The sequence below is a fragment of the Micromys minutus genome, assembly GCF_963924665.1.
Source record: "Micromys minutus genome assembly, chromosome: 3".
Lineage (NCBI taxonomy): Eukaryota > Metazoa > Chordata > Mammalia > Rodentia > Muridae > Micromys > Micromys minutus.
In genome coordinates, this window is record NC_137972.1 from 22614601 (window position 1) to 22638754 (window position 24154).

The 24154-nt window shown below is 35.9% G+C and overlaps 1 protein-coding gene across 1 annotated transcript in view; it reads right to left on the reverse strand.

The window, feature by feature from the left end:
• Positions 1 to 3003: 3003 nt before the first annotated feature.
• LOC308419191 (vomeronasal type-2 receptor 26-like) overlaps positions 3004 to 24154 on the reverse strand; it is a gene marked incomplete at both ends in the record, with an annotated part of 47275 nt that continues 26124 nt past the window's right edge. Inside the window, 3 exons of the mRNA XM_080914812.1 lie at positions 3004 to 3896; positions 12199 to 12322; positions 13581 to 13805. Coding sequence (XP_080770938.1) covers positions 3004 to 3896; positions 12199 to 12322; positions 13581 to 13805 — 1242 coding nt within the window. The remainder of the gene's footprint in view (positions 3897 to 12198; positions 12323 to 13580; positions 13806 to 24154) is intronic.

A 24154-nucleotide genomic window follows, 5' to 3' on the forward strand; every position in this document is an offset into this window, starting at 1 on the left:
CTACCTTGTACCAGTTAGAGTGGCTAGGATCAAAAACTCTGATGACAGCCAATGCAGGCGAGGGTGCGAAGAAAGCAGAACAGTCCTCCACTCTTTGTGGGGTTGTAAGCTGGTACAACCACTCTGGAAATCAGTCTGGCAGTTCCTCAGAAAATTGGACATAGTCCTACCGGAAGAACCAGTTATTCCATTCTGGACATATACCATAGATATGCTCCAATATACAATAAAGACACAAGCACCACAATGTTCTTAGCATTCCTAATTATAATAGCCAGAAGCTGGAAAGAATCCAGATGTTCTTCATCAGATGAATTGATAAAAAAAATTGTGGTATATTTACACAATGATGTACTACTTAGCTATTAGATACAATGACTTTATGAAATTCTTAAGAAAATTAATGCATCTAGAAAATATCACCCTGAATGAGGTAACCCAGTCACAAAAGAACAGACACAATATGGATTCACTGATCATTGGATACTAACCCCAGAAAGCTCTGAATATCCCTGGATCAACTCCCAGGCCATATGAAGCTCAAGAAAAACATAAGCCAAAAATGAAACCCTCAGTCCTTTTTAGGAAAAAGTAAATGCATAGCACATTCTCAGAGTGTTGTACACCTGGACCTGAAATCATTAATAATTCAAGAGCTAAGAATATATCCCTGTGGCAATTTTTGGTATTCAAAGATCATTATGATTAATTTATACTCACCAAGAAAACTGATTGTTTCTATGTTAAGTTTTTTCCTACTTCATGCTTATGGTAACTAGTGGGATTTCAATGTACCCTAACAAACCTCTAAAAGAATTAAGTTCTGACAAAAATATATTCATCCAGTGTTATCTCAAAATGCCTTTAAAAATCTGTATAGGTATTCTTATTTTTAAATATAACGTTGCAAAAGAGAAAAAAGATAATATAAAATGAATAGATATTAATTTTACAGACAGAGCAATGAATTCAACACACAGCTTACAATGAAGCTTCCCTCTGGAGAAGTGCAGTGAAGAAAACATGCTTGAAGTAGAGAAACAGGTAAGTTCAACCATTCTAATATTTATTAAGGAAAGTATCACAAAATGATTGTTTATATATTTAAAATTTGTGAAAGTATTTATGATATTTTAAGACATTATTTTACCATTTATTTATAAATCCAAATCAAGTAATAAATTTTTGTTCTTTTTGAGAGATTACTGGATATTGAATAGTCTCCATTAACCATTCAGTGACTGCCACAGTCTGCCCATTTACAACACACATGAATGTCTGTACATTTAGTTAGCAACATATATTTGCTGAACAGTTACTTAATCTTTTGGATAAGTACTAGCCAGGATGTTATTCCTGCCATCTATTTGGAGCTGCCCCTAAAATCTTCTATTTGTCTGTCAGTGATCTGTTTGGCTTGTAAGATGGTGGTCCTCAACTTTAAGAGAAAAACTGGATCTAGAAAACAGGTATTTCTTCATACTCATGGAATCAATCTGCCTGGCAGCTTTTTAAAGTGAAGTGTCTTTCACTTTAAGGTAGTAAGTCCCCATGAGGACATAGTTTCAAACCCTTTGAACAGAAGTGTTTCTATGCTGTTCATGTAATACATTTTGAACAGTTTTTATTTTACCCATAACAAAGCAGATTTCAATGGATACTTTTATGCTGTTTTTATGGCCAAATAAGTTTCCTGAAGTAAAAAATAAGCAACAATTAAGACTCAAAGTAGACACAGAATACCTTAAATGTTTCTTTGTTTTGTCATAGTATTATGTCCAATAAAAGAGTACCATTACAGTATAAAGACGATGGAAAACATAAGTAAGACTTGTTCTAAAACATAAACAAACCCACTTTGTCCATGTAGCCATTTCTGTGCATAATTTTGTCCATGGTTGAGCAGTGATTCCTATCAATGTTGCAAACTCAAACATGAGTTTGTCCTAGGAATGATCTGAAAATCATGTTTAAAGTAAATGACTGGCTAGATAAAAGCAACTGCATAAAACGCCACATGTTTTAGGATGGAAATTTCCATGATTTACTATGTCCCATTGAATTCCTGGCTTTATACTACTTCTCTATGCCCAAGTCTAACATCAGATAATCCTGTTTCTGAGAATGGATTCTAGTAGTTTTACATGATGTCAGCTCTCACTATGGGAAGACAATTTGATACTCCTAACACTAATAGAGTAAAGTACATCCCATGGAGGCTGTTCCCTTTCTCATGAGATACTATTACCACTTATGTGTTACATATTCTCAGGGTAAAACTGTCTGTGTCTCCCCTGGTTCTCTGTGTAAGCTCTCATTCATGCTGTTTCTCCTGAGGATATAGAAGTACACAAAATGCTCAGGAGACACTGAATCTTCCATGTTATATTGTGTTGCTTATGAGACCTTAAAAATGGAGAAGCTGAAATTTTTGCCATAAAATTTCTGTGGCAAAATCGTGATTATTTTAAAATTTATTTTTAATGAATATAGTCACCACACATATGACTTATAGAGAAGAAGCACATTAACATTTAAACATCTGATATTCTTGTTTCCACACAAATGATTTACTCTCAATCTTATACTTAATCTTTTCTAATCCTTTCACAAAATGTGTGTGAGAGAGAGACAGAGAGACAGAGAGACAGAGAGAAGAGAGTGAGAGCAAGTGAGAGAGTAAGAGAGAGAAAGAGAGAGAGTGAGAGAGAGAGAGAGAGAGAGAGAGAGAGAGAGAGAGAGAGAGAGAGAGAGAGAGAGAGAACTGCAATTTAAATAAACAGCAAGTAGAGAAACAAAACTCTCTTCTAGCTGGAAACTCACTAACCTGAGGTGACTTATTTCAGTGTCACTAGTTGGCTCCAAGGATTGCAGGGATACTTGAAAAACACAGCAGTTTCTATTGTTTTGTGAAGTGCATTGACTTTAAACCTCTACTTTGAATATTTCTATCTGATTCATTTTACACAGATCACAATAAATTCTATTGTCTTAAAAAGGACGTCATTTAAAAAACTTATTTCTTGAATGGCCACCTGACTTCAGTATGATCACATAGCATTTGGGAAGAAATATACAGCTCAGTAAACCAGCACTTGATGCCAGAATTGAAAGAACTTCCACGGCCACCATGGTTTTACCTTTTGAGCTCAGGTAAGTGGGTACAAAAGAAATCCATACACTGCAGAAAACCAGCATGCTGAACGTGATTGTTTTTGCCTCATTGAAGCTGTCAGGTAGCCTTCTTGCCAGAAAGGCAATAAGCAAGCTCAGACTGGCCAGAAAGCCCAAGTACCCCAGAACGCAGTAGAAGGCGATGGTGGAGCCCTCGTTACACAAGAGGATGATTTGCCCAAACTCTGACTGCATGTCGACATCCGGGAAAGGGGGATAGGTTCCCAGCCAGACTGCGCAGATGCACACTTGAATGATGGAACCACAGAAGACTATAGCATTTGAGAGTCGGGTCACCATCCACATTTTTAAGGTGCTTCCTGGTTTTGTAGCTCTGAATGCCACAACCACAATGAACGTCTTTGCCAAGATAGCAGAAACAGCCACAGAAAATACAACCCCAAAAATCATTTGTCTCAAGACACAAGTAAGTGTTCTAGGTTGGCCAATGAATAGTAATGAGCAAAAGAAACAGAGCATTAGAGAAACCAGGAGGAGATAACTGAGATTTCTGTTATTTGCTCTGACAATGGGTGTATCCCGATAGCAGATAAATAATCCTAAAATCAAGGCTGAAAAGGCAGATAAACTAATGGCCACAGAGACTAAAAGAGCTCCCAGATTATCTTCATGGGACAAAAATACGGTAATTTTAGGGAGACACTGATTCCTCTCTGTATTTGGATACTGATCGTCAGGACACTTAATGCACTGATCCATATCTGAAAGGGAAGCAGTTTGGTTTATTGCATTCTATTCCCCAGAAGTATCTATAGGATGCATATCTTGTGCAAAACCATTGTTTTATTATGGAGGTAATGTCTCTGGTTATATTCACTGAACCATAATATTGAAATGCAATATTTAAAATAGTTATTTTTTTAGAAGAGTAAAATCTAGATGCACTGTATGTATTATATATTCATGACATTAGTGTACTTAAACAATATGAGACATTAAGAAATCTAGAAATGACGTTGAGGGGAAATTACACAATGTGAAAATTATATTTGATTATAGGGATAACTAAGAAAAATTTCATTTGTAAGCTTTTAGTGTTTTCTTTTTGTTCCCTTGGTTTTTTAGAAATAATTCATTGCTTGAGAATTTTGTATATGCATATGATGCATTTTGATCAATTCTACAACCAGTCCTCCTAAAACTCCTCTCTCTCTCCTTCCCACCATTATTTTTCTTAAGTTTACTTTTTTTTTCCTCACTGAGTTCACTTAATCCTGCCTGTATCCATCTCAATATAGGCCATCTACCAAAACATGGGCAGCCTATCAGGACCACATATTTTAAACAAATAAATAAACACACACACACACACACACACACACACACACACACACACACACACACAATCTGATTCCCTCCAGGAGCTATCTATTATCACTTCATTCTAGCTAAGAGTGATAATTTATTATTTTGTCCCCCATCCATTCTAGGGTTTTGTCTGACTTTATCTGGCTTGATATGGTGTATGCCTCTCTGAGTCTGTGTGCTCAAGTACCCTGTCATGTCTGACAAATTATACTTCACTATAGGTGTCCCTTCTCTGGGTTTTATGGCTCTCTGCCTTTTTAATGCCATAATCCTTGATGTTCTTATCCTTGTGAACTCTTGGCTTTAATGAAAAGTGACAGGAAACCTCTACAAGCTAAAAATTAGCAGTTAATCTGCTGAGATGGTTTTACCATATACTGTCAAGTCAACATGGATTTGTATTCTAGTCAAGTCTGAAGAAATTACATGTAAGAAAAGATTTCTGCTATTAATGTGCATTTCCTCTTATTTTGCACACACACACAAAGACATATACATATATACAAACACACCCACTTATCACCAAGTACTAGCATTTTGGGGAAGATGTCTGGAGATCAATGAAGATGTAGTCTCTTGTAGTGATTCTATATAGACAAATACATGACTTCTTAATTATTAATCAAGATTCTGTAAGAATCCCTAAAATTATATTGGTAATTATTAAGCTCCTTATAATAGGACTGTTATTAAATTCTTTCTGATATTAAAACTGTAATTAGAACTCTGTCAGTCTTTTAGTATCAAAATAATAAGCAATAGAAACAGGCATCTATTACTTAGAGCACATTCCAATAGGTTGTTAAACAATGAACCAAAGGTAATGAAAAGAGAACTAATGATTTGGAGTAAGTGCAAGAACAGAAGATCAAATATTGACTGGAACTATTTATACCAAAATTCAATAATCACTTAGTCAAAAAATTAGGGATTTTAAATTTCAATGAATCCATAGTATTATTCCCGGGAATGAATGTTGAGTACCAATGGATACATATGTAAACAATACCTATTGTAAACTTATTTAATTTATGATTTGAATTTATGGTTGAACTTTTATTAAAAAAATGAAGAAAAGATGGTTGTAAAAATCAAGTGATCTATTCCACTAGAAATGGTACAAAAATCTAGGAAAGAATACGTTGTATGCAATTATTACATCAAAGCAGGGTAGAGGGCAAGATGGGAAGAAGGACATCATAGTAGAATAACTTAGAAATAAAAGGGGACTTAGAAATTAAGGGGAAACTTAAAATCTAAAAGGGAATGTAGAAATTAAAAAGCAACTTAGAAATTAAGAAAAAAACTTTTGATAAGAGTATTTTTGGAGGAGATGAAGTTTTTGGAGAAGAACTAAGAAATAATTATTAAAATCAATTTTGAGAGTGCTTTTTTTCCTGAGACTTTCAGTAGCAGGCTGAGAGTCCTAGCCTCCAGGTTCCTTCCGAGATAAAAACAAAGGCTACTTTACTCAATCCTCAGAAGTTTTACTATGAGGTGCTAAATGCCTGCACTCTCTGGCCTCAAGAGTAACTGAGAGTAAGGCCAGCTATCACTTCAAAGACTTAAGACTGATAAATATGTATACATATATGTCTATATATATATATATATATATATATATGTGTGTGTGTGTGTGTGTGTGTGTGTGTGTGTGTGTGTTTGTGTGTGTGTGTGTGTATGTATATATATGTATGTATATGTATATATAAACATATACTATATACACAAAGCTCTATACATTTCACTTGAACAATTCTTGCCAGTCCTTGACACTCTTTACTCTCTTTCCCCCTCAGATATCCCCGGGAGACAACCAGTCTGCCAGAGCAGACCTCTGACAGGACAGCCTAGAAAAAAAAAACCTTCCTAACATTTACTTACATCTATGTTTAGAATCTGTGCTATTTTTTTATTTTTTGATTTCAATTGTTTTAAAAATAATGGTGGATTTTGCCACTTGGAACAGCGGAGATCCAGGGACACAGGCCTGATGAGACTGTGCTCTGTGTAGCCAAAGCACAGAAAGGGCCAGGCTAAGCATACTGAAAATACTGCTCTCCAGTTTGTTCAGGGGAGCAGGAACTCTGCCACAGTGATTTGGTATCTGCCTGGAAAGCCTTTGTGTGCACACCAAATGCTCAAGATATTCGCCACCTGGAACAGACAAGATCCAAGGACACAGGCCTGGTGAGACTGCCTCTCGAGTAGCCAAAGCACAAAGAGGTCTAGGCCAAGCATCCAGAGAACGAGGCCCTCTCTTTGGATCAAGAGAGCAGGAGCCATGGAATAAGGACTTGGTATCAGTCCTGATAGCCATTGTGTGTCGACCTAACACTCAGGCCATTTGCAACCAGGAACTGGGGAGATCCAGGGACACAGGTCTGGCGAGACTGTGCTGTGAGTAGCCAAAGCACAGAGAGGTCTAGGGTTAGCATGCAGAAAACGTGGCCCTCTGGTTCAGTGGAGCTGGAACTCTGGCATAAAGAATTGGGATCTGCAAGGAAAGCCTTCCCCCAAAGTCTATACACACAGGCCCACAGTAAATCACAAGCCCTTGTCAGTGGGAGCCTGGTATTGCCCGAGAAAGGATGTACTTGAAGTTAAACTCTATAGACCCCCTTACACCTAGAATAGATAGGTGTCTGACAGATTGGCCCAGCAGAGCAAATTGGGAGTTCTCAAAGTGCAGAAAGAACTGTGCTATTGGGAAAGGGTCTGTAGTGGACTAGAGAAAGAGCCAGGTCTCTTCCGCTAGTACTGAGGACCTGTGGGCACAGTGCTGAGCTACGAGAAAATTCTCATAAGGGCTCCCACATCTGAGCCCATAAAGACAGAGCTGAGTCACTGGTAACAGAACTCACTTTTTGCCCATCAAAAGTTAAAACAGAGTATCAGTTTTTCTCCTGAAAATCTTGGGCTCTCAGATACACAGGAGAGACATGTACCAATTACTCACACCAGGACCACGATTAATCACAGACAACAAGTTGGCAAGAGGAAAGCAAAAGAACTTAAGCAATGGAAACCAAGACAACCTGGCAACATCAGAACATAGCTCTCCTGTCACAGCAAGCAGCAGAATGCCAAACACTCCAGAAAAAGAAGACTCAGACCTGAAATCATACCTCAAGATGATAATGTAGATCTTTTAGTAGAGCATCAATAACTCACTTAAACAAAAATGGGAGGACAACCATAAAGAATTGGAAACTTTTAAATAGTAAATAGAAAAAACACTCAAAGAAATCAAAGAACTAGAGAAAAATAGAACCAAAGAGATGAAGGAATTGAAAATGGAAATAGAAACAATAAAGAAAACACTAAAAAAGACAACCCTGGATGTGGAAAACCAGAAAAGGAATTCAGGAGTCAAAGATGCAAGCACCTCTAACAAACTAGAAGAAATAGAAGAGAGAATCTCAGGAGTGAAGGCAACATTGAAAACATAGACAAAACAGTCAAAGAAGATACAAAAGCCAAAAGGCTTCTATCCATAATGTTCAGGAGATCCAGGACACAAAGAGAAGACCAAATCTAATATAATGGGAATAGAAGAGGGTGGAGAATATCAACTAAGAGGCACAGTAAATATCTTCAGCAAAACTGTAGAAGAATACTTCCATACCCTTAAGTATGAGATGACCATGAGCATAAAATAAACGTACAGAACTCCAAATAAGTGGATCAGAAAATAAATTCTTCCTGACACATAATAGTCAAAACACCAAGTGTGCAAAATGAAGAAAGAATACTAAATGCAGTAAGGGAAAAAGGTCATGTAAGACATAAAAGCAGACCAATCAGAATTACACCAGACTTCTCAACAGAAATTATGAAAGCTAGAAGATCCTGGACAGACATCATACAGACCCTAAGAGAAGACAAGCATCAGCCCCGGCAGCTGTATCCAGGAAAACTCTCAATCACCTTTGATGGAGAGACCAAGATATTCTAGGACATAACTAAATTACACAATATCTGATCACAAATCCAGCACTACAAAGAATAATAGGTGAATGTAAGCCTAGCCTTTAATTATAAGTCATCTCAACACAACCCTATTTCACAAAATAGCATCAGATGGAACACTACCTAACTCATTTTTTGAGGCCACAATAACCCTTGTTCCTAAACCACACAAAGGCCCTACATGGAAAGAGAACTTCAGACCAATCTCCCTTATGAACATTGATGCTAAAATACTCAATGAAATCTTTTCAAATCGAATCCAAGATCACTTCAAAAGGATCATTCACCATGATTAAGTAGGCTTCATTCTTGGGATGCAGTGATTATTTAATATACAGGAATTCATCAAAGTCATCTACCATATAAACAAACTCAAAGAGAAATACCACATGTTCATCTCACTAGATGCTGAGAAAGCATTTGACAAAATTCAACACCCTTTTTTGTTAAAAGTCTTGGAAAGAACAGGAGTCCAAGACCCATACCTAAACATAATAAAAGCAATATACAGCAAACCATTAAACAACATCAAACTTAATGGTGAGAAACTTGAAGCAATCTTACTAAAATCAGGGACTAGACACAGCTACACACTCTTCCCCTACCTATTCAACATAGTTCTGGAAATCCTGGTGAGAGCAATCAGACAGCAAAGGAAATCAAAGGGATATAAATTGGAAAGGAAGAAGTAAAAACATCACTATTTGCAGATGACATGATAGTGTACTTATGCGACCCCACAAATTCCACCAGAGAACTCCTACAGCCGATGAACAAGTTCAGCAAAGTGGCTGGATATAAAATTAACTCAAATAAATCAGTACCCTTACTCTACTCAAGGACAAATATATGTAGAAAGAAATTAGGGAAAAGAAACCCTTTATAATATTCACAAACAACATGAAATACCTGGGTGTGACACTAACTAAGCAAGTGAAGGACCTGTATGATAAGAACTTCAAATCTCTGATGAAGGAAATCAAGGAAGATCTCAGAAGATGGAAAGATCTCCTATGCTCATGGATTTGAAGGATCAACATTGTAAATTGGCCATCTTACCAAAAGCAATCTACAGATTCAATGCAATCCCCATCAAAATGTCAACCCAAATCTTCATAGTGTTGGAAAGAGCAATGTACAATTTCATCTGGAATAACTAAAAACCTAGAATATCGAAATCCATCCTCAACAATAAGAAAACATCTGTGGGAATCACCATTCCTGACCTCAAGCTATATTACAAGCAAATTGTGTTAAAAACTGCATGGTAGTGGTACAGAATTAGGCTTGTCGATAAAAGAATAGAATAAAAGATCCAGAAATGAACCCTTTCACATATTGCCACTTGATTTCTGACAAAGGAGCTATAAACATTCAACGAAAAAAGGAGAGCTTCTTTAACAAACAGTGTTGACCTAGAACTTAGCATGCAGAGGCATGAAAATACAATCTTTCTTATTTCTTTGTACAAAGCTCAAGTGCAAGTGGATCATAGATCTCCACATTAAACCAGGTACATTGAAACTATTAGAAGAGAAACTTAGAACAGTTAGGCACAGGGTAAAACATCCTGAACAGAACACAAATGGCTTGTGCTCTAAGCTGAGAAATGGGACTTAATGAGATTTTAACGTTTCTGTAAGACTAAGGACACTGTAAAGAAAACAGAAAGACAGCCAACAGATTGGGAAAAGATCTTTACTAACCCCATATCTTATAGATACCTAACATTCAAGTTATACAAAGAACTCAAGATATTAGACATCATAGAATCAAACAACTTTATTTAATATTTGGGTACAGAGCTAAACAAAAAGTTCTCATTTGAGGAATATTGAATGGCTGAGAAGCATTTAAGCTAGTGATAGGCATTCTTAGTCATTGGAGAAATGCAAATCAAAACAAACTTGAGATTCCACCTTACACCAGTCAGAATGGCTAAGCTCAAAAACTTGAAGACAGCAGATGCTGGCAAGGATGTGGAGAAAGTGGAACACTCCTCCACTCTTGTTGAAGTTGTAAACTGGTACAACCATTATGGAAATCATTCTGGCGTTTTCTCAGAAAATTGGACATAATACTACCTGAAGACCTATTTATTCCACTTCTAGGCATATACCCCAGAGATGCTCCAACATACAATAAAGAAACATTAACCATAATGTTCAAAGAAGCCCTATTTATAACAGCCAGAACCTGGACCAAACCCAGACATCCTTCACTAGATGAATACATACAAAAATTGTGGTATATTTATACAATGGAGAACTACTCAGCTATCAGAAACGACTTTATGAAATTCCTAAGAAAATGGGTCTATCTAGAGAATATCATCCTGAGTGAGGTAAACCAGTCACAAAAGAACAGACATAATATTTAGTCACTGATAATTGGATTCTAACCCCAGAAAGCTCTGAACTCCCCAGAAACAACTCACAGGATATATGAAGCTAAAAAAGAAGAAGAAGAAGAAGAAGAAGAAGAAGAAGAAGAAGAAGAAGAAGAAGAAGAAGAAGAAGAAGAAGAAGAAGAAGAAGAAGAAGAAGAAGAAAAGAAACCCTCAGTCCTTCTTTGGAAAAAAAATACGTGTAATAGTAAAGTACCCTCTCAGTGTGTGGTACACTTGGACCTTAAATCATTAATAGTCCAAGAGCTAAGATAATAGCCTAGTGGTAATTTTTCATATTCACAGATAATTATTCTTAATCTATACTCAGCAAGAAATCTGTTTCCATGTTACATTCTGTCCTACATATATTTCATGCTTATGGTAACTAGTGGGATTTCAATGCATGCTATCAAACTTCTAAAAGAATTAAGTACTAAAAATATATTTATATAATGTTATACAAAAATGCCTTTAAAATCATTATATGTATCCCTCTTTAAAAAATAAAGTGGCAATTAAAATAAAATAATGCTGAAGACAATACATTTTAGGTGAAAGTTTTTTTGGGGGATAAAATATGCTCACTTTGGTGACTTCCTTAATTTCGTTCATTTATTGAACTTAATTAGAATTTATTAAAGAAAAACAATTTTGCACTTTATTTTCAACAAATATTCATCAAATATATTTAAGTTACTGGAGTTTACTATTGTTTTACAGAAAGATTTGGTAATCTTCACAAAATGTCTTTTGTAATAAAGAAACAGGTAGAGGTAGATCTTTGAATATTTAAGGCATATGCAGTGAAACGGGAAGTCTAATTCACTAAGCTGAGACTTCATTCCCTCTCAAAGACACTTGCCTGGGACCTGTCTTTATTTAGAAATATGATTACAGCAAGACACCATACTGCACACCTGTAATCCTGCACTCTGAAAGGTGAACATCCAGCCTGGGTGGAGATCAAGATTTTTATTTGTTTTTTTCTTTGTTTTTCAGGACAGGATTTTTCTGTGTAGCCCTACCTGTACTCTAACTCATTCTGAGGACCAGGCTGAACTTGATTACAGAGATCCACCCACTGAGTGCTAGGATTAAAATTTTTGCCACCTTCATCCAGCAAGAAGTTGTTTTAAATGAATAGGTGTTAGCTATATTACTGTAACTGTGACTTCAGGCTTTGTTTTACCCACCCTTGTCCTACTGTGAATCATTCCCACATCTAGAATCATTTCTCAAAATGCCTACACTCAGAAATATTTCTTGAAATTTCCACATTCAGAGCCACTTATAGATTTTTTTTTGTATTTAGAATCACTTCCAAAAATTTCTACCTGTTTCATTTGCAATCTCTCCATGTGGACATGGGAGACAATCAAAACAACAGGATGGTCTCCCTCGAACAGGTGTTTTCCTAAATCCAAGTTGACAACTCTGACTGCAGACAGCAGTAGGAGACTGTATTAAAGGCATGGGAGAGAAGAGAGTCAGTACATGACAGTCAGTATCAGCAGTGAGATGGTAGATTGCAGCAGTACCTTTTTGTACTGTAATTATCAAGAATTTCCATGTTTTTAGAGAGTGAAAAGCCAAAGTGCACGTGTCTCTCTTCCTTTTCTCTCTCTTTCTTCTCTCTCTCTCTCTCTCTCTCTCTCTCTCTCTCTCTCTCCTCTCTCTCCCTTTCAAACTCTTGTTTTATTATGTTATTCAGCTGTTATTTTTATTATATTTCAAACTAATATTTTGTTATAGTTAAAATGATTTTGAAACTTTAAATATAGGTTGATCATATACTTCCCTTCCCCTAATTCTGTCTAGATCCTTTGGTCTTCCTAGTCCACCCAAATTTATGTTTTTTCTCAAAGAACAACCTACAATCCCAATAAAATAACAGTCACTAGAAACATAGAAAAACAAATACAACAGCACAAAAAGAAAAACAAATCAAAACAAAACCCACCAAACTGTGACCACATAAAGTATTCATATAAATATTTTTCTGGCAAATTACTCTTGGACATGAGACCTGCATTGTTGTTTTTAATATGCCCAGTGTCTTCCACTGGAGAAAATGTACTGGATCCATTGAAGACCAAAATGTTTCCCATTACTATTACTATTACTATTTTAATCCTATCAGTGAGGTATTTCGGGTGAACAGTTCCAAATTAAGGGGATAGGTGTGAATATAGCTTTAAATTTTAAATTTAGAAATATCTGTCCAGGGTATTTAATCAGTTTATGTACCCTATGATTCTGTTATTTATTCTAAAATACTTTTTCAGTTCTGGTATGGGTTAGCTTTTAGCACATCCTTAATCCTAAAAAAGAAAGGTAAAATTAATTTGTAGAAGGAAACTCACCTTGCTAGAAAGTAACTTCTAATTGAGGCGCATATAAGATGATCAATCAGAGAATGATTTGACAGAGTGAGTCAAAGACATAACACTAATAGAAATAGAGAGGAACAAGATAACTTGCTGGGGTTCCACACAAATAGTCAGGTACTGAACTGGAACCCAGTGATGAATGTTAAAAGCATATAGCCTCTAAACATTAATTCTTTCTTAATATTGTGGGCACAGAATCAGATAACTATTGGCAATTAAATCAGTTTGTTCTTCTTAGGCCAAAAGGTGATGACTTCTGGCAACCCTGCTCTTTGAGGAATTCCACATTTGGAACAGCTTATGGTCCCACCCTCAAAAATACTCACCTTATTATGGTGTTCACCCCATGTTAGAATTTTGTCATTTAGGGAAAAATGCTGAACACTGTGAGATTCAAAGATAAACTCGCCAACTTTCACTTGAGCGCTGGTGATTCCTGGCTGAGACTGGTAATTAAGGATGTCAAGCTTGGTGGCAGAAACCTCCTTGTTCACAACATTCTCCTCATTGGTGCATGTTCCAAGTTGGTACTTTTTTAAGAATGAATGGAGCTGAGAAAAAACATTCAGAACTTGCACTATAAGTAACAGAGATGCAAATAAACCTGGTTACTTTATCTCTCCCCTCTTTCTCTAACTGTATGATTCTGTGGCTTTCATTATTTTTCTGCATATCAAACATTTATCATAGAGCTTATCCATGAGAGCAGCAGACCTATATCACACACACACACACACACACACACACACACACACACACACACACACACACTTACACACACACACACACAGAGACACACACAAATACAGACACACTGAGACAAAATCTCAACAAATACTGGAGATAAGAGATGATATAAACCAAATGTGCTTTATAGCAAATAGAAACCTGAAGGAGCCTTTTCAGCCCAGAGTGAGGGCTGGGTCTCTGTCATCAGGACTCTGGATCTGCCAGGCAAAGCCTGTGTCCCCAGATCAGCTGCACAGGTGATATTACACCTGGACCAGCAGAGAGCCTGGGACACAATCCAGGGAAATATCACCAGGAGTTTTCAGAGCACAGACCTTGAGGTGCTCTCTTGAAAGGTGTCCTTTTAGGACTAGAGAAATGGCCAAGTCATAAGATCTACTGGAGAGACAGGTGCCAGTCAGTGACAAGAAGATCACCTATAATCACAGATAACAAGATGGCAAGAGGAAAGTAGAAAAATTTAAAAAGACAAGTAATATATAAAGGCACACCAAAAAGAACTACACCTGACTTCTCAACAGAGACTAGGAAAGCTTGAAGATCCTGGATAGACATCATAAAGACTCTAAGAGAACAGAAATGCCAGTCCATGTTACTATATCCACCAAAAAACTCAATAACCATAGATAGAGAGACCTAGATAGTGCAGAACAAATCTAATTATATACAATATCTGACCACAAATCCAGCTGTACACAGATAATAATGGAAACCCCATCTATTATCACACAGAGAGGGAATCTATACCCTAGGGAAACCAAGAAAATAACTATGCAAGATAACTGAAAAAAGAAAGACACAAACATAATTATACCTCAAGAAACAAACATAACAGGAAACAAGAATCACTATTCCTTAATATATTTTAACATCAATGGACTCAGTTCCCCCAAGAAGAAATAGATTCTCAGATTGAATATGTAAGTAGGATTCAATATTTTGCTGCATTCAGGAAACTGATCTCAGAGACAAAGGCAGACACCACCTCAGAGTAAAAGGCTGGAAAAAGCTTCCAAGTAAATAGCAAGAAGAAAACCTGCAATAGCAATTTTAATATTGAATAAAGTAGACTTTAACAAAATTTTATCAAAAAGATAAGAAAGGACAATTTTTACACATTAAAGGAAAAAATTCTATCAAGATGAACTCTCAATCCTGAACATCTATTCTCCAAATACAAGAGCATCCAAATTCATAAAAGAAACCCTAAAAAGCTCAAAAATATATTGCAACATACACAATAATATTGGGAGACTTCAAAATCCCACTTTCTTCAATAGACCGATCATGGAATCAGATACTGAACAGAGACACAGCGACATTAGCAGAGGTTATGAACCAATTGGAAACAACAGGCATCTGGAGATCATTTCATCCTAAAACAAAATAATATACCTTCTTCTCAGCTCCTCACTGTAACTTTTCAAATATTAAATGTAAAGTCACAAAACAAGATTCAACACATATAAGAAGATTGAAATATTCTCATGCATCCTATCAGATCACCATGGACTAAGGCAGGAATTTAATCATAAAAAAGACAACAAAAAGCCCACATACACATGGAAGCTGAACAATGCTCTACCCAACAACAATAGGCTAGTCAAGGAAGAAATAAAGAAAGAAATTAAAGACTTTTCAGAATTTAATGAAAATCAAAGTACAAATACAAAACAAATGGGATACAATGAAAGCAGTACTGAAAAAAAATCTCATAGCTCTGAGTACTTACAAAAAGAAATTGGAGAAAGCATACACTGGCAGCTTGACAGCACACATGAAAGCTCTAGAACAAAAAGAAGAAGATACACCCAAGAGCAATAGTTGGCTGGAAATAATCAAAACCATGGCAGAAATGGCCAGTAGAGAAAAATAATCATTCAAAGAATAAACCAAACCAGAAGCTTTGAGAAAATCTACTAGATGGACAAACTCTTAGCCAGACTAACTAGAGGGCACAGAGAGAGTATCAAAATTAACAAAATCAGAAATGAAAGGGGAGAGATAATGAGAGAAACTGAGGAAATTCAAGAATTTATCAGATCCTACTACAAAAGCCTATTCTCAACGAAACTGTAAACCTGGAAGAAATGGACAAATTTCTAGATAGATACCAGTTCCTAAAGTTAAGTGATGATCAGACAAGCTATGTAAGCAATCCAACAACACATAAAGAAATAGTAGCAGCCATCAAAAGCCTTTCCTCCAATAAAAATAATCCAGGACTAGATGGGTTCCCTGCAGAATTTTATCAGATATTCACTGAAGAGCTAATAACAATATTCTACAAAATTTCCACACAAGGGAGCCAGATGAACCACTACTCAACTCATTGTTGAAAGCCGCAGTAACTCTCATTCCTAAACTACACAAGACCTACAAGGAGATATACAAAACTCAAGTGCAAGTGGATCAACGATCTCCACATGAAACCAGGTACACTGAAACTATTAAAAGAGAAAGTAGGGAAAACCTTAGAACACATAGGCACAGGAGAAAATTTCATGAAGAGAACAACAACGGCTCATGCTCTAAAATCAAAGATTGACAAATGGGACTTAATGATATTGCAAAGGTTCTGAAAGGCTAAGGACACTGTCAAGAAAACAAAATGGCAACCAACTTAGTGGGAAAACATCTTTACAAAGCCCACATCAGATAGAGGCCTAATATCCAAGGTATGCAAAGAACTCAAGAAGCTAGACACCAGAGAACCAATCAACCCTATTAACAATGGGGTACAGAGCTAGAACACATGTTCTCAATTTAAGAATATTGAATGGCTGAGAAGCATCTAAGGAAGTGCTCAACATTATTAGCCATCAGAGAAATGCAAATCAAACAACCCTGAGATTCCGTCTTAATATTCATATTAGCCCTATTTATAATACCCAGAATCTGGAAAGAACCCATATGTCCTTCAGTAGATGAATGGACACAAAAATTACGGTATATTTACACAATGGAGTACTACTCAGCTATCAGAAACGATGACTTTATGAAATTCTTAAGAAAATAGATGCATCTAGAGAATATCATCCTGAGTGAGATAACCCAGTCACAAAAGAACAGACATAATATGCAGTCACTGATAATTGAATACTAACCCCAGAAAGCTCTGAATACCCCAGAAGCAGGTTTCAGACTATATTAAGTTCAATCAAAAAAAAAAAAAGATGAAAAAACCATTATGCTTAATCCTTACACACCAAGAAAACATTGACTAATTTCAGGTTACATCCTGTTTACATGTACTCTGTGCTCATTGTTACTAACAAGATCTTAATGCACACTATAAAATTTAAAAAAAAAAACCAAGCACTGACGAAAATGTATTCGTATTCTTTCATGCAATAATGCTTAAAATTTGTTCACTTATCTTTGTTTTTAAAAATAAAGTTGTTCATAAATAAAGACCTGCAAAGAGAGAGGATTTCAGTCCAATATGTCTCATGAACATTCATGCAAAATTAGTCATTAAAATTCTTGAAAACTGAATCCACAAACACATCAAAACAATCTTTCAGCGTGATCAAGGCTTCATCTCTGGGATTCAGAGATGGTTCAATATACACAATTTCATGAACATAATTCACCATATAAACAAACTCAAAGAAAACAAAACCACATGATCAACTCACTAGATGCCGAGGAAGCATTTGAAAAAATTCAACACCCCTTTATATTAAAAATCTTGTAAAGGGCAGAAATCCAAGGCCCATATCTAAACATAATATAAGCAATTCACAACAAACCAATAGCTAATGTCAAACTAAAGGACCTTCAAGCAATCCCACTAAAATGAGGGAATAGACTAGGTAGCCTACTCTCCTACTACCTATTCAATATAGTACTGCAAGTTCTGGACAGAGAAATTGGATAGCAAAAGGAAGTAATAGGGATATTAATTACAAAGGAAGAAATCAAAATATCACTATTTGTTGATAACATGATAGTATATTTAAGTGACCTAAAAAATTTCACCAGAGAACTATTACTGCTGATTAACCACTTCAGCAAAGTGGCTGGATATAAAAGTAACTCAAATAAATCAGTAGCCTTCCTCTACTCAAAAGACAAATATGCTGCGAAAGAAATTTTGTAAAAGATACTCTTCACAACAGTCACAAATAATATGAAATACCTTGGTGTGACCCTAACTAAGCAAGTGAATGATCTGTATGAAAAGAACTTCAAGTCTCTGAAGAAGAAAATTGAAGAAGGTTTCAGAAAATGGAATGATTTCCCATGTTCATAGATTGGAAGGATCAACATTATAAAAAAGGTCCATTTTATCAAAACCAATCTATCGATTCATTGAAATCCCCATCAAAATTCCTACTCAATTCTTCATAGAGTTGGAAAGAGCAACTTGCAAATTCATCTGGAATAACAAAAAACCCAGAAGAGTGAAATCCATTATCAACCACAAGATAACTTCTACAGGAAGTACCATCCTTTACCTCAAGCTATATTACAAAGCAATTGCATTGAAAAATGTATGGTACTGGTACAGAGATAGGCATGGAGATCATTGGAGCAGAATAGAAGATTTAGAAATGAACTCTCACACATATGGTCACATAAGCTTTAAAAGAGGAGGTGAAAACATTCAATCGAAAATGGACAGCCTCTTCAACCAATGGTGTTGGTTCAACTGCCATTCAGCATGGAGAAGAATGAACATTGATCCTTTCTTATCTTTTTGTACAAAGCTCAAGTGCAAGTGGACCAAAGATCTTCACATAAAACCAGATGAATGGAAACTCTTGTATGAGAAAGTGAGAAAAATTTAGAACACATTGGCATGGGGATAACTTTCTGAACAGAACACCAGTGGCTTATGCTTTAAGGTCAAGAATCAATAAATAGGACTCCATGAGATTGCAAAATTTTTGTAAGGCTAAGGAGACTGTCAAGAAAACAAAACAGCAGCCAACAGATTAGGAAAAGATCTTTACGAATCCCACATCTGATAAAGGTCTAAAATGCTATATATACAAAGAACTGAAGAAATTAGGCTCCAGGGAATCAAAAAATTCTATTAAAAATTGGGTACAGAGCTAAACAAAGAATTTTCAAATAAGGAATATCAAATGGCTGAGAAGCACCCAAGGACATGCTCAACATCCCTAGTCATCAGGGAAATGCAAATCAAAACAACCCTGAAATTCCACCTTACATCAGTCAGATTGGCCAAGATCATAAATTCAGATGACAGCAGATGCTGGTGAGGATGTGGAGAAAGAGGAACACTTCTCCATTTTTTTGTGGAATTGCAAATTCCTAAAACCACTGTGGAAATCAGTCTGGTTGTTCCTCAGAAAATTGGTCATAGTACTACCCAAGGACCCAGTTATTACACTTCTGGGCATTTACGCCAAAGATTCTCCAACATATAATAAGGACCCATGCTCCACCATGTTCATAACTGCTTTAATTTTAGTATCAAGAAGCTGGAATGTTCCCAGATGTCCTTTAGTAGATGAATGGATACAGAAACTGTGATACATATACACAATAGAGTACTACTCAGTTATTAGAAACAATGACTTTATGAAATTCCTAAGCAAATGGATGGATCTAGAAAATATTATCCTGAGTGAGGTATCCTAGTCACAAATAAAGAGACATAATATGCAGTCACAAAAAATTGCCTACTGGCTCCAGAAAGCTCTGAATCCCCAAGAAACAACTCACAGACTACATGAAGCTCAAAAATGAAACAAAAAGTAAAGAAAAAAAAAAGAAAAAAAAAGTAAGGCCAAAAAATTGTAAGCCTTAGGCTTTTGTATAAGAAAAATAAAAATAAGTGTATATCACCCTCCTAGTGTGTGTTATACCTAGACATTAAATCATTAAAAATTCAGCTAATAATGTAGCCTTGTGGCAATTCTTGGTACTTAAAAATCATTATTTTTAATATTTATACTTCCAGAATACTTTCGTCCTTTCCATGTTATGTTTTGCTTTACATGTACTTTATGCTCATTTCAACTAGTGATATTTTAATGGATACTATCAAACCTTTAAAAAATCAAGTACTGAATAAAAATATGCAGTCACTGATAGTGGGATGCTAACCCCAGAGGCTCGCACTGCCCCAGAAACAACCCACAGACTGTATGAAGTCCAAGAAAAAAAGAAAACAAAGCAAAGCAAAAAAAAAGAGTTATGCTCAATCCTTATCCACCAAGAACACATTGACAAATTCCGGGTTGTACCCTGTATTACATGTACTGTCTGCTTATTGTAAAAAAAAAAAATCTTTACACAACAAGAAAACTTTGACTATTTCCAGGTTGCATCTCGTTTTACGTGTACTTTATGCTCATTGTTACTGGTGGGATCTTTATCACACTATCAAACCTTTAAAAAAAAGAAACAAGTACTGACAAAAATGTGTTGCATAATTTTATGCAAAAATGCTTAAAATCTGTACATTTATCTTTGTTTTATAAAATAAAGTTGTTAAAATATATTCATATAGATTTATGTAAAAAATCTTTTAAAATTTGTATATTTATGTTTGTTTTTTTTAAGAATAAAATTATTTAGTTAAAATGATACCTGCAGGAGAACAAGGGATATAAAATAGAAAACAAAAATTCAAGATATTATTATTTGCAGAAGATATTATTACATATATAAGCAACCTAAATCAGGGAACTCCTATGAAATATAAAAAACTTTCAGGCATGTAGAGGGCCACAAGATTAACTCAAAAGAATTAGCAGGCTTCCTACATAAAAAAGAGAAATAGATTGAGGAAAAAAATCAAGAAAACAACACAGTTCATGATAGGCACAAAAATATAAAATATGTTTTGTTAACCAAGAAATAAAGCCATAAATTTTTATCATAAAACTTTAAGTCTTTGAATAAAAAAATATAAGAAGCTATTTAAGGAAGGAATGATCTCCCATAGTCATGAATCTGTAGAATTAACATAATAAACAGTAAAATAACATCAAGAACTGTCACCATTCTTAATTTTAAATTGCAGCACAGTACTATAGTAATTAAACCAACAAACTATTTTCATGAAATCACACATGTTTCAAAATGGAAAAGAACTGAAGATCCAGAAATAAATTTACACACCTGTGAACAACTGATTTTTAATAAGGAAGCCAGAAATACAAAGTCAAAAGAAAAAGAAGCATCTTCAAAAATGGTGCCATTTAATCTGGATGTCTTTATGTTAAAAATGGTGAATAGATCCATATATATCACCCTGTACAATTAATAGTCATTAAACCAGACACACTGAACTTGATGGAAGGAAAATTAGGAAACAGTCTTTCACATATTAGCACAGAAAACAATTTCCTAGATAGAGCATTGATAGTGTAGGTACTAAGATCAACAATTAGTAAATGAGATCTCATGAAACAAAAATGGTTCTGCAAGGCAACGGACAACTTCAAAAGGTCAAAATGTCAGTTTACATAATGAGAACTGATTTATACCAACTCTTAGTCTGACAAAGAATGAACTGTCTAAAATATATGCAGACCTGATGATACTAGGCAGCAAGAAAACACACAATCTACATTTTTAAAAAATGAGATACATATCTAAATAGAGAATTCTTGACAGACACATATCAAAAAACCAAAAAATCACTTAAAATAATATTTAACCTTCTTAACCATTAGAAAAATGCAAATCAAAACTACTTTGAGAATCCATCTAAGACATGTCAGGACAGTTAAGATTAAATGTACAAGTGACAGCTCATGATGGTGAGAAGATGGAGCAATGGGGACACTTCTATATGGATGAAAGAAGTTCAAATTTGTACAGCAATTATAGAAATAATTATTATGGGTCCACAAAAAATTGGAAATTGATATACCTCAAGATCCACCTATACCACTCTTAGGCATATACCCAAAGGATAGTCTATCCTACTACAAGGACACTTTCTCAATTAGTTTAAAGTGGCTTTATTTATAAATGCCAGAGACTGGAATAACCTAGCCATTTCTCAACTAAAGAATGGATAAACAGTGTGGTACATTTACACAATGAAATATTACTCAGGTGTTATAAATATGACATTGTGAAAATTGCAGGCAAATGAATGGAACTAGAATATATCCAGAGTGAGGCATCCTAGATCCAGTAAGACAAACAGGACATGTACTTCCTTATACATGGTTATTTGCTGTAAAATAAATGATAATCATATTATAATCCACAAACCCAGAGGGCCTAATTAACAAGTATAGCTCTAGGGTGGGAGTCACATGAATATCCCTGGGAAGGGAAAATAGAATATATTTGGTGGGTAGGCTAGAGGGTGAGTGGAGATGGAAACAAGAAGGCAAATGTTTGAGGAAGGAGGTGAAGAACGTCTGGACAGAAAGAGACCGAATAGTGGAGCATATAGGGACATTGTCAAAACCAATTGGTCTGGAAACTGTCTGTTATCTATGAGAGTGACATTAGTGAGGATTCCTAGTAATGGACTATATGGAATAGGAACTGGCCATCTTCTGTATGTAGGCAAAGCTCCTACTGGTGTAGCTTGAACACCCATCCAGCCAAAAGACATTGGAACCCCAACCTCTACTGACAGCAATATGTGCTTGGGATAAAAATCTATGTGAGTGACCAAACAATGACTGGTATAACTTAAGACTTAAGCCAGGATATGTAACTCATGTCAGACACTGCCTGAATGGCCAGGAACCTGAAGCTCGGTGGCTCAGTGACATAAGGTAGAACCAAAGCCAACAGAACCCAGCAACATCAACAAGATGAAGAACAGATTCCTAAGGATATTTTTACATATTTGTGGAGTGGTACCTATTCCAGTTTTTATTAGAAACTTTATCTAGCAGCTGATGGAAGCAGATGCATAGACCCACAGCCAAATATTAGGCAGTTTCCGTAGATCCCATGGAAGACTGGAAGATAGTATTGTAGGATCCAGAGTAGTTTGAATACCAGGAGAACACAGCCAACAGAATCAACAAAGCAGGGCTCATAATGTAACACAGAGACTGAATTGAAAAGCAGAGAGCCTGCCCATGTCTGCACTAGGTTCCTTTGCATTCATGTGTGGTTGTTTATCTGGGATGGTTGAGGGACTTTGAAATATAGGAGAGGGTGTGCCTCTGACTCTTTTGACTCCACAGGAGACTCTTTTTCTTCCACTGGGTTGCCTCAATCATATTACAAACAAATTTAGAAAAGTAACTAAAATATGCCTATAGTGAAACATGTAAGATATTGAAGAAGACTGAAGAAATATAGACAACAAATCAAGGATTAAAAGAGTTAATATTGTTAAAAAGTCTTCATTACTCAAAAGGTTGAACAGATTAAGGCAATGTCTTCCAAAAATTAAAAGAGGTTTGTAATTAGATTAACAATGTCTAAAAACTCCATAGGAGAGAAGAACCAAAAGGAAGTCACACACCTTTTACAAATTTGATCAAGAAGAAGTAAATTAAAGCATTGTGTTTCTCATCCCAAATAGTTTTATAAAATTGCAGCCATACAAGTATGGAATATACCATAAACACATAGCTGAAGAACTAAACAGAAATCCAGAAACTAAGTGAATACACAAGACTCTAAAACATCCAAAGGCTGAAATGTTGTCTCTTCCACAAATGCTGATGTAGAAACAGGACATCAACATGTAAATAAGCGGAGGTGGATCTTTTGTTTTTCTGATAATCAAATAAAAACAGATCAAAACCTTGGAGTAAAAGCTCCTTGAGTAAAACAGACAAGAAAGTCAATCTGTTTAAAGACATTTGACTGACCACCCGCCACCAGGATTAGCAGTGAGCCAGTGGTGAGCCAGCCTGCTGTCCCACTTTCCCCCTCCTTGCCCCAGCTTGCTCCAGGGAACCAGTAACCCTGCATCTGGCTATTCCAAGCTGAACACCAAGTAGTGAGGAACTGCACTCAGACCACCCACCACCAGGAAGAGCAGTGAGCCAGCAGAACAGCAGTGAGCCACTGGTAAGCCAGTGGTGATTCAGGGACACAGGACTGGAGCAGCCATGAACCAGTAGTGAGCCAGCAGCAACCCAGCAGTGATCAAGCAGTAATCCAGGGACAAAAGACTGAAAACAAAATGGCAAAAAGAAAGAGAAAGAACATACCCCAGGGAAACCAAGAAAAC